The sequence below is a fragment of the Anolis carolinensis genome, chromosome 5 (genome assembly GCF_035594765.1).
Source record: "Anolis carolinensis isolate JA03-04 chromosome 5, rAnoCar3.1.pri, whole genome shotgun sequence".
NCBI classification, from domain to species: Eukaryota; Metazoa; Chordata; class Lepidosauria; order Squamata; family Dactyloidae; genus Anolis; species Anolis carolinensis.
Window position 1 is genome coordinate 185,473,937 of NC_085845.1, and position 12,101 is coordinate 185,486,037.

At 44.6% G+C, this 12,101-nt stretch overlaps 1 protein-coding gene across 1 annotated transcript in view; it reads left to right on the top strand.

Moving 5' to 3' along the window:
* Positions 1–12,101, top strand: part of tmtc1 (transmembrane O-mannosyltransferase targeting cadherins 1) — a 203,935-nt gene that overhangs the window by 162,444 nt on the left and 29,390 nt on the right. Inside the window, exon 13 of the mRNA XM_003220824.4 lies at positions 5,660–5,768. Coding sequence (XP_003220872.3) covers positions 5,660–5,768 — 109 coding nt within the window. The remainder of the gene's footprint in view (positions 1–5,659; positions 5,769–12,101) is intronic.

The following is a 12,101-nucleotide window of genomic DNA, read 5'->3' on the forward strand; positions in this document are numbered from 1 at the left end:
CAGATAGCTTAGTCCCTGAGTGGTTCAGGTCTTTATAAGTCAACAACAAAGTCTTAATTTTGGATCAGTAGCTAATAGTTAGTGCAGATTACTGTTATAAGTAGTAATTTCCAAAACTAATGCAGAAAGCAAGTGCAGATTATGAGCCATATCATATCATATTGTACATGGCCACATCAAATTTAATATCCAGGTGCACTGACCATGGAGACTTCGTGAGCTATTTCTATTGAAAAATGCAGGAATAGTGTTTACAGTTCACAGGAAACACCAATGTAATATTAGTCTACTGGCACCACTTTCTTCTCAAAGGTGAGAATTAATAGCCTCCTAAACCATGTTGGACAGCATCTTCGATCAGCCCTAATCAGTATAATCAGTGTCAAGGAATACTGGACATGGCAGTCCAACAACATCTGGAAATCTGAATGGTTCTCAGTGCAGTTTTAAAATGTTAAGTGTGGAATTACTCTTAGGAGAAATAGAAAATGTATGTTTTTTGCTTATTGTTGTGTTTTGGGGATTCTTTTACACCACAGTTCAAATAAATACAGAGTATATTTTTCTGGTCTGCACTTCTCAGGTGCCTATTTTTATGGTCAAAGTTCAAGAATGGATACATAGTCCCTTATTTATTTAAGTGACAAGAGAACATTGGTTATCTTTTGGCAGCATTTGCTAGGCAACACACACTGAGGAATGCATACAAAATGGTCACCCTTTCTCATATTTAACTTGGGTCTGTTTTAAAATGCTAGGCATAGGGGTATTTGATATTTGACGCAATGTGTGTGCATTTTGTAATGATCCCATCTTAGAAATGTAAGTTGGTGTAGGTTTAGAGCTACTTTATTGATGTTGTTTGCAGCTTCAACTATTTTATGAGTAAGTATATTGAAGAGGTAGAACCCTGCAGGCAAGGGGGAAAAAGGAAGTAATAGCCATGACATGGTGTGCTGTTCTTTATGACAACCTGAAATGGAATTGGTATTGTAGAAGAGAAAGCAAACAGTGGTAATGTCAACTAATCTTGTCCAGAGAAAGAATTCTGGCACTTGTAAACATATTACAAGCATAGACTGTGTGAAGTCTTTGGTTAAAAATGCACTCAGCAGGCACTATCCCACCATAAGAAGACTGGATGTTGAAGCTGCCTGATCCTGTTGAGATGGATAAGTTGACAATTTTGATTAGAGAAAGGTCATGAAGTAGTTTTAATAAAGATTGGGAATTAATAATTTATATGAAGGAATAGTGGGTGTAACGATCAATCATAGGAACTGAAGCATAGTAGATGCAAGTAACATGTAGGAGGTATTGGCTTAGAGGAAATAAGATATTGGTATAATTGTATCTGTTAGCGGGGAAGTTGAAAGTCATTTATTTCTCCCCCTTTTTTTCCTTATTTTTCTATTTTTGTACCATGTTGGTGTTTTTCTAGTTTTGCAGCATTGTAAGACAATTTTTAGTAACAGTTGTAGCTTTTTAGTTGTTGTTGCATTTTGTTTTCCTGTATTTCTCACTTTTATGATGCATTATTCTATATAGAAATTTGTTGTATTAATAAAGTTTTTTAAAAATAGCAGTGCAGTTTGAGATAGTCCAAGTCAACTCATATGGAAGCTGCCTTGTTCTTATGAAGCTATTTTTCATTGAGTCTATAGTTGTCTACTGTGATTGACAACGACTTTCCAGTCTCTCAGGGGAAGAATTTCCTAATACCTGCTATTAGATCATTTTATTTGGACATGATGCAAATTAAACCTGGGACATTCTGCAAGGTCCCTTTCTACTTGCTACACAAGGAGTACGCAGCTCTGATTGAATACAGGAACCTCATAGAATTTTGTTTCCATGTACTTTAACCTCAAAAGATTGTACACTTCTCCTAGTATGAAGCCTGGCAGAATGGGAGTTGCCTGGCTCAACAGCGGTACGTGCGAAAAAGATCTTGGAGTTCTCGTGGGCAACAAGTTAAACATGGGCCAACAATGCAATGCAGTGGCGAAAAAAAGCCAATGGAATTATGGCCTGCATAATTAGGAGTATCTAGATAGTAGTCTAGATCCAGGGAAGTCATGTTACCCCTCTATTCTGCCTTGGTCAGACCACACCTGGAATCACACTGTGTCCAATTCTGGACACCACAATTGAAGAGAGATGTTGACAAGCTGGAATGTGTCCAGAGGAGGGTGACTAAAATGATCTAGGATCTAGAGAACGAGCCCTATGATGAACAGCTTAAAGAGCTGAGCATGTTTAGCCTGCAGAAGAGAAGGCTGAGAGAAGACACGATAGCCATGTATAAATATAAGATGGGAAGTCATAGGGAGAAGGGAGCAAGCTTGATTTCTGCTGCCTTGGACACTAGGACATGGAACAACAGCTTCAAACTACAGGAAAGGAGAGTCCATCTGAACATTAGCAAGAACTTCCTAACTATGAGAGCTGTTCAGCAGTGGAACTCTCTGCCTCAGAGTGTGGTGGAGGCTCCTTCTTTGCAGGCTTTTAAGCAGAGGCTGGATGGCCATCTGTCGGGGGTGCTTGAATGCAATTTTCCTGCATCTTGACAGGGAGTTGGACTGGATGGCCCACGAGGTCTCTTCCAACTCTATGATTCTATGAAACCATTTGGCTCAAGTACCATGCTGCATTCTTCTCTTTAATCGTGAGATGGCTGAGTCAGGCAGTGTTGGTGTCACATCTCTTGCTCTGCTTCTTTGATCCTTTTATTGGTGAATTTAATCATAGCATTTCTATCCACATTTCTTGCTATGGTGACCAAAAGAATAAAGAGGGGAAAATAGATAGCACAGTTCAGGCACACTGTGCCCCATACTGGTTCTATTGAGTTAGGAAGCAGCAGGAGAGCGAAGGAAAGAGTCACTGGTAAATGACTATATTCCTTGACGCTAAAGCTAATGGCCCTCAATGGACATGTGTGCCCCTTATTGGTGCTTCTGAAGAAACCTTTCATTTTCTGAACGGTCTCCAGTTGATCCACAGGAGGCTGAGGGCTCACAAAGCAATTAGTATTTTACTCTTTTCAGGGATTTCCAATAAAACTAAATATTGTACCTGATTTTTTTTTAAAAAAGAAAACCCAAAGGCTTTTTCAGTATTACACAGAGATTGGAAAGCGATTTCCAAAAAGTAGTTACTCCCATAATTGTAAAAACCCCTTTACCTCAATTTCACTTTGAACATACTATATTTATTTTTAATAACATTTTACTTTCTTGTTTCTCAGAAGTAAATAAAATAACTTCTTTAAAAAGAAAGCACGCATCCTAATGCTAATGAGCCCACAGGGTAGAAAACACACTTCCCTTCAGTCCACTTTATTACATTCTGAGTGGTACCACAATAGAACATGAAACATAACATGGGTTAAAAACTTAGATCAAGTAATATTACTCCTCCACTGTTAACTGTTGTCACCCCCACGTAATTGTACGTAACAGATATACTGTACCACAAAAGGAATGATGTTATCCCACATTAAGTTGCAACCCTAATGTAATGTACTTCTACTTAATTATTTGATTCTTTAGCCTCAGAGGAAAGCAAAGGCAAGCTCCCTCTGAACAAATTTTGCCAAGTAAATCCCATGAAAGGTTTGTTTTATGGCTGCCATGAGCTAGAAACAACTTGAACACACCAAATAACAACAACACTAGCAGCAGGCCAAGAAATAAGATGTTCCAATGTTGGACCAAATGTACCCGTTTTGTGCCTCCTTTTGACCTCAGTAATGTCCATGGTAGCATTCTCCAAATAGGTGTTCTCCAGATGTGTTTAATTGCAAATCCTAAATCCCAAGTTAGCATGGCCAGGGCACATTTCTAGTCCTGTGCACGTTTACTGAGACTGGAACCCATAGAATTCAGTAAAATATGATCCTGCCTAAGCATGCAGGGATTTGTTGCAATCTAAATCTTGGGATTTTATGCTTAATAGACAAATGCTTTGATCCTGTGGGTGTCAGTTGCAGCTCTAAAAGCAATACTTGTAAATTCCGGTTGCATGTATGAAAAGCAGGGCAGAAACTGAGAACCACATGTGTTGTCCAGGGCTTTCATGGCCAGAATCACTAGTTTGCTGTGAGTTTTTTGGGCTGTATCGCCATGTTCTAGAAGCATTCTCTCCTAACGTCAGGAGAGAATGCTTCTGGAACATGGCCGTACAGCCCGAAAAACTCACAACAACCATGAGAACCACATGTTTAATTCTTTAGGTTCTTAGAATCCTAATGGCACTAATGCCTTAGCCTACAATTCAGGAGTAAGATTCAGAATTGCCAAGTCTTGTGATCACAATAATATGATAAATGCGCTTTCCTAGCAAGGAAATAGATCTTTCTTAGCTGCTAAAGTCATAAAAATATAATTCAATGGAACAAGAGTAAAAACAGGCTAGGAATGGCATATGTGCTCACTTGCTTTGATGTTGCATATTTGATTCTGAAATGATTGTGAAGATCCATAAACTTTGAAAAGAAAAAGAAAAATGCTTTTTGAGCTTGGTGCTTGCTATGTTTATCAAAATCATACACCATTATTTTAAATGGTGAGATAGGGGACTGTTCATTCACGCAATCCCAGTTTTGTTTTCTCTTCTCTTATTAGGAAAGGCTAAAATCTGAGGGAAGTGTCTTTCTCTCCACCTATTCCTTGCTCTTTTAGTTACAGATGCCAAGAACTAGAGCTAGTTACCGTTGGGAATACAAATACCATAATCCATCAGCCAACGTGGGCAATGTACTAGCTGATCTGTGTTTTCCTCAAAGTAGCTTTTTCCTTCTCTGTCAGGAACTGATCCTGGGACCTTATTGATCTGTTAGCGTAAAACACACACACAACTACTGAGTTCTGGTCCCTTTCCGTGTTTGCAGGCTCTGCAGCTCTTCAGCTCAACAAAGCACACAATGAAAACTCCTTTTTTCACAATGAGTTAGGAAATAACCATTTTCAAGACTTGTGCTACCCTTCCAAGATGTCTTTGAACATATATGGAGAACCAGCATGAATGACTGTAAAATTATACTTGTGTTAGGTAGTTAGGTAAAAATTTTAAGTCATGAGAAGAGCATTTTCCTCTCTTTTTTGTGAGTGTGGGGCACCCTTTGCAAACAGAAAGCTCAGGTTGCACAAGGAAGTGGGTCAGGGCTATGAAGGTTTCTCGTCTTTTCTCCTCCAATGTTGCTTGAGTCTCGTCCCTCCCCTTTAATCAGCCTCTGCCCGGTTTGTTTTAAATAGGCTGTCTGGGGCATTTGTGCTGCCTGATGCAACAGTAAGTGGAAAGGCATGCTGAAAAGCACGAGAATGGACTCTGTGAGTAGGCTGCCTAAGATGCCCAGCAGGTAATAGAAAACTTTGCCAGCAGGTGCCAAGAGACAGAAATGTAGCACATATCCAGTGTCTTCTCAACTCCTGTCCATGCTGCTGGCTGTGGAATATGATACTGCCCCAGGAGGCGCATGACTAATGAAATTTAATTATTTAGCCCTTTCTGAAAAAAAGGGATGACATGCAATGTTGAGTCTCTGAACAGTGTTTTAATCAATAGCTGAGCTGAGAAACTTATTAAAAGAGCTGTCTTTCTCTTTCTCTGTGCTCCCCCCCCCCCAACCCCCTCTTCCCACCATATGATTTTTCAGGTCCCAAGGGAAGAAGGGGGAAGCTGTTCTCTTACTGAGAGATTCCATTCGGTATGGACCAGAGTTTGCAGATGCGTACTCCAGTCTTGCTTCGCTCTTGGCTGAACAGGTAACTGGCTCCATTCAAGTTCACCTAGCCTGGGTGCTAACATTAAGTATTAATTAATATGCAGCCTATTTTTTTATTTTAAGAATGTTATTTTATTAAATAAAATAAAGCATTAAAAATTATAATATGCAGGCAGTGAGGCAGAGCATTTCTACAAATATATAGACTATGGTGTCTTAATGAAAGTACCAGTGTTGAGTCCATCCTGTTTATTTTATTTTATTATTTACAGCATTTATATTCCGCCCTTCTCACCCCGAAGGGGACTCAGGGCGGATCACATTACACATATAGGCAAACATTCAATGCCTTTTTAACATAGGACAAAGACAAACAACATAGCTCCGAGCGGGCCTCGAACTCATGACCTCCTTGTCAGAGTGATTGATTGCAGTTAATTGCAGCTGGCTTGCTCTCCCGTCTGCGCCACAGCCCCGGGCTGTTCTAATTATACTATTTATTGTTCCAGAGGTCATCAATTAAACAGTATAGCTCCCTGCTTTTCCAGTAAAGCACTCCAGTAAGATATCCCAGAGTACAGTAGAGTCTCAGTTAACCAACATAAACGGGCTGGCAGAACGTTGGATAAGGGCCGGGCTGTGGCGCAGCTGTTGAGCAGCTGCCTTAAATCACTCTGACCATGAGGTCATGAGTTCGAGGCCAGCCCGTGGCGGGGTGAGCACCCGTCAATTAAAAATAAAAAATAGCCCCTGCTCGTTGCTAACCTAGCAACCCGAAAGATAGTTGCATCTATCAAGTAGGAGATAAGGTACCACTTATAAAAAGTGGGGAGGCAAGATTAACTAATTTACGACCTGGAATGAGGAAGTGCCGTCAGTGTGGATGATGAAGCAGCTGCTCCCCCCTGTGGCCAGAATCGAACATCCCCTCAGAAGAAGGTTAACTTGCCTCTGCGTGTCTCTCTCTGTCTCTGTTTGATGTGTTTATGGGCATTGAATGTTTGCCCTATGTGTGTTATAATGTGATCCGCCCTGAGTCCCCTTCGGGGTGAGAAGGGCGGAATATAAATACTGTAAATAAATAAATAAATAAATAAGCGGATATGTTGGATAATAAGGAGGGATTAAGGAAAAGCCTATTAAACATCAAATTAGGTTATGATTTTACAAATTAAGCACCAAAACATCATGTTATACAACACATTTGACAGAAAAAATAGTTCAATACGAAATAATGCTATGTAGTAATTACTGTGTTTACGAATTTAGCACCAAAATATCACAATTTATATCACGATTTATATAGAGGATGCTATTAAATCGACTAGGACCTGTTATCGAACCCAAGCTTATTGCACAACAAGCAGGTTTCAGACCAGGGAAAAACTGTACAGGTCAAATTCTTCATCTGACTGAACATATCGAGGAAGGCTACGAGAAAGGCTGCATCACGGGAAAAGTTTTTGTGGACCTTACGGCAGCCTATGACACGGTGCAACATAGAAAAATGCTGCATAAAGTCTACCATATCACCCGGGACTTTGACTTTACAAAAACTGTCCAGACCCTCTTAGAAAACCGCAGCTTCTATGTGGAGTTTCAGGGCCAGAAAAGCAGATGGAGGAGGCAAAATAATGGTTTACCCCAAGGCAGCGTTCTTGCACCGACCTTATTTAACATCTTCACGAACGATCAGCCACAACCACCACTCACAAAGAGCTTTATATATGCTGATGACCTGGGCCTAACAACACAAGCGAAAGATTTTGAAACAGTTGAAAAGCAACTCACCAATGCCTTGAAAGATCTCTCCAGCTACTACAAAGAGAACCACCTGAAGCCTAACCCTTCCAAGACACAAGTGTGTGCTTTCCACCTACGTAACCGCGAAGCCAACAGGAAACTGAAAGTTACTTGGGAAGGCCAAGAGCTCGAACACTGTTTCCATCCTAAATACCTTGGTGTCACCTTAGACCGAACACTAACATATAGGAAACACTGCATGAACACCAAGCACAAAGTAGCTGCACGCAATAACATCCTGCGGAAACTGACTGGCAGCGCATGGGGAGCAGACCCACAAGTAATAAGAACATCAGCCCTGGCCTTGTCTTTCTCAGCTGCAGAGTATGCCTGTCCTGTTTGGCACAATTCTGCCCATGCAAAGCAGGTGGACATAGCACTGAATGAAACATGCAGAATCATCACGGGATGCCTTAAACCTACACCTGTTGATAAACTCTACAAGTTAGCTGGCATTGCCCCTCCTGACGTGCGACGGGAAGTTGCTGCTAACGGTGAGAGAAAAAAGGTTGAACATTGTGAAAGCCACCCACTGCATGACTATCACCCTCCTCCCAGTAGACTCAAATCAAGGAAGGGCTTCATGAGAACCACCACTCCTCTTGATGTTCCTCCAGCAACAGCAAGGGTGTCTCTCTGGGCAGCTAAACCTGGCAATTCTAACTGGATGGCCCCCCATGAGGGTCTTTCTCCAGGGGCAAACCAGGAATGGGCAACTTGGAAGTCCCTGAACAGACTCAGAAGTGGAGTGGGCAGATCAAAAGACAACTTGGCAAGGTGGCACTACCTGGAGGAATCCTCCACCTTGTGTGACTGTGGAGCTGAACAAACAACTCAGCATATGTTGGACATTGGACTGACTCGTGAAATACAAGAGTCTCTAATTTCAAGCCATGTCTGTTCTACCCCCCAGCCCTGTCATCAGTCATTAGCTGTGCCTAGTCCCCCTCCCTCATTAGATGATGTTATCATATTAGATGACTCCTCCTCTCTCATACCAGCGGAGATAAGCCTCTCTTTTAAACAATCAAATACACTTGGAGGCCTTTCATCCCAGGATAGCTGACTATCCCCTTCAATTGGCAATCTCAACAAGCCAATCTCTCAGGAGGAGGAGGGTTCTCACGTGGGGGGGCCCATTGAGGTGGTGTGGGGGAGAAGGAAGAACGGTCACCAACAACCCAGGGAGAAGCGCAACAGAGTTATTGCGACCCTGGAGAGGAATAGGTGTGGTAGTCTCCAGGACAGACCCCTCAACCTTAAGGTCCTGCTTCTGAATGCCAGATCCGTCAATGGTAAGACAGCTATCATCCAGGATTTGATCCTGGATGAGGGGGCGGATCTGGCATGTATTACCGAGACTTGGTTGGATGAACCGGGTGGGGTGAATCTCACCCAGCTGTGTCCACCGGGTTTCGGGGTCCATCAGCAGGCCAGGGTGGAGGGGCGGGGAGGTGGAGTTGCGGTGATCTTTCGGCAGTCTATCGCCCTGATCAGATGCACCGTTCCACAATCTATGGGGTTTGAATGTGTCCTGCTGAAGGTGGGAGCCCGAGACAGCTTGGGGATTCTGTTGGTGTACCGTCCACCCCGCGACCCAGCAGTCTCCCTGCGTGAGCTAGCAGAAGTGGTCTCTAATGCGGCCTTGGTCTCCCAACAACTCATAGTTTTGGGAGACTTTAACATCCATGCCGAGACCACATTAACAGGTGCAGCTCAGGATTTCATGGTTGCCATGACGACCATGGGGCTGACTCAAGTTATATCTGGGCCCACACATCAGGCGGGACACACGTTGGACCTGGTTTTTATTGTGGACAGTGGGACAGTCAGAGTGGAAGAGCAAAATATTCTTCCATTGTCATGGTCTGACCATCATCTGATCTGTTTAAGTTTCGCCGTGGCTTCTAACCTCCGCAGGGGTGGTGGACCCATTAAGATGGTCCGCCCCAGGAGGCTGATGGATCCGGATGGACTTCTGAGGTCTCTTGGGGATCTTCCTGTTCTGGAGACTGGCGATCCTGTTGATGTCCTGGCTGATCGTTATAACAGCGAGTTGGCAAGGGCACTTGACACGATCGCTCCCGAACGTCCCCTTTCGCTGCGTAGAGTCACGTCGACTCCTTGGTTCACTGAGGAGCTGGCCGTGATGAAGCGTACGAGGAGGGGACTAGAGTGCATCTGGAGAAAATCTCAGGATGTGTCCGACCAAGCACGGGCTAAAGCCGCTATTAAGGCTTACTCCGTGGCTCTGCGAGCAGCCAGGAAAGCTTTCACGACTGCCCGCATAGCGTCTGCAGCCAATAGGCCATCGGAGTTGTTCCGAGTTGTTGGAGAGCTCCTGCGGCCTCCTGAGGCCCAGGAGCTTCCCGATGACTTGGCAACTCGGTGTAGCGATTTCGCACACCATTTCGCAGGCAAAGTTGCTCAGATACGTCATGAGTTGGACTCCAGCTTGACTGTGGTTTCAGCGGAGGTAACCGAGGCACCTGTCGGTTCCATCTTATGGGATTCTTTCCGGCTTGTTCTTCCTGATGACGTGGAGGGGATTCTTGGGTCTGTGAGGGCGACCACTTGTGCTCTGGATCCTTGTCCCTCTTGGTTGGTTAAACTGGCCAAAGATGGGCTGTTGGAGTGGTTTGTGGCCATAATAAATGCCTCCTTGGGTCAGGGGTCATTTCCATCCTGTTTTAAGCAAGCGGTGGTAAAACCGTTGCTAAAAAAGACCTCGCTAGACCCATTGGTTTGTGACAATTACAGACCAATCTCCAACCTTCCATTTTTGGGCAAGGTTCTGGAGCGGGTGGTTGCCACGCAGCTCCAGGAGTTCCTCGATGACACTGATTTTCTGGACCGCTCGCAGTCGGGCTTCAGGCCTGGGCACAGTACTGAGACGGCTTTGGTCGCCTTGGTGGATGACCTCCGCAGGGAGCTGGACAGGGGGAGTGTGACCCTGCTGGTTCTCCTGGATATCTCAGCGGCTTTCGATACCATCGACCATGGTATCCTTCTGGGGAGGCTCTCCGGGATGGGGCTCGGGGGCACGGTTCTGCTGTGGCTCCAGTCCTTCCTGGAGGGTCGTTCCCAGATGGTGAAGCTGGGGGACACCTGCTCAGACCCCTGGCCATTGACCTGTGGGGTTCCGCAGGGGTCTATTTTATCCCCCATGCTATTTAACATCTACATGAAACCGCTGGGAGAGGTCATCCGGAGTTTTGGAGGGCGTTGCCATCTCTACGCAGATGACACGCAAATCCACTATTCCTTTCCACCTGACTCCAAGGAAGCCCCTCGGATGCTGAACCAGTGCCTGGCCGCTGTGGCGGACTGGATGAGGAGGAACAAGCTGAGGATCAATCCTGACAAGACAGAGGCCCTCCTGGTCAATCGTGCGTCGGATCGGGGTATTGGGTGGCAACCTGTGCTGGACGGGGTTGCACTCCCCCTGAAATCACAGGTCCGCAGTTTGGGGGTCCTCCTGGATTCAGCGTTGACGCTTGAGGCTCAGGTGTCGGCGGTGGCCGGGAGGGCCTTCGCACAACTCAAACTTGTGCGCCAACTGCGACCATACCTCGTGAAGTCTGATTTGACCACGGTGGTCCATGCCCTAGTTACCTCCAGACTGGACTACTGTAATGCACTCTACGTGGGGCTTCCCTTGAAGACGGCCCGGAAATTACAACTGGTCCAACGCTCGGCAGCCAGATTAATAACGGGGGCAAATTACAGGGAGAGATCCACTCCCTTGTTTAAGGAGCTCCACTGGCTGCCGTTCATCTTCCGGTCCCAATTCAAGGTGCAGACCATCATCTATAAAGCCCTGAACGGTTTGGGACCCACCTACCTCCGTGATCGTATCTCCTTCCATAAACCTGCCCGTTCCTTGCGATCATCCGGAGAGGCCCTGTTATCACCATTGCCTATATCCCAGGCTCGCCTTGTAAGTACAAGGGAGAGGGCCTTCTCTGCTGTGGCCCCCCGATTGTGGAACTCACTTCCCACTGAAATAAGGCAAGCTCCCACTCTGTTAGCTTTTAGGAGAGAATTAAAAACATGGCTCTTCCATTGTGCTTTCGGTGAGTAATGTCTGTCATATATCTCCGTATTACTCCCCTCCGAACTTCTATCCTCCAGATTACCCCTTCCAAATGTCCCTGCCCATAGTGGAGTACTTCTCTGTCCCTCTCACTCCGGGTTTTATCTTTGTGTTCAAGTGGCCTGCCCTTGATTTATAGTTTTTTTGTTTTTGTTTTTTTCTTGATTTCTTGATGTTCTGTTTATTATTATTTATTGCATTTTAAATGGTGTTATGATATGTTGTTCTTATATTTTATTATGTTGTATTGCTCTGGGCATGGCCCCATGTTAGCCGCCCCGAGTCCCCATTGGGGAGATGGTGGCGGGGTATAAATAAAGTTTTATTATTATATTATATTATTATATGTATGCTTGCCCACAATGCCCTGCCTCATGTACGGAGGAGGAGTTGTTTAAAGCTACAGACAATGCGGTTGCTGTTGCCCGCTTTTGGTCCAAAACTATTTAGTTGCCTGTGATTTCTTTTCTTTTC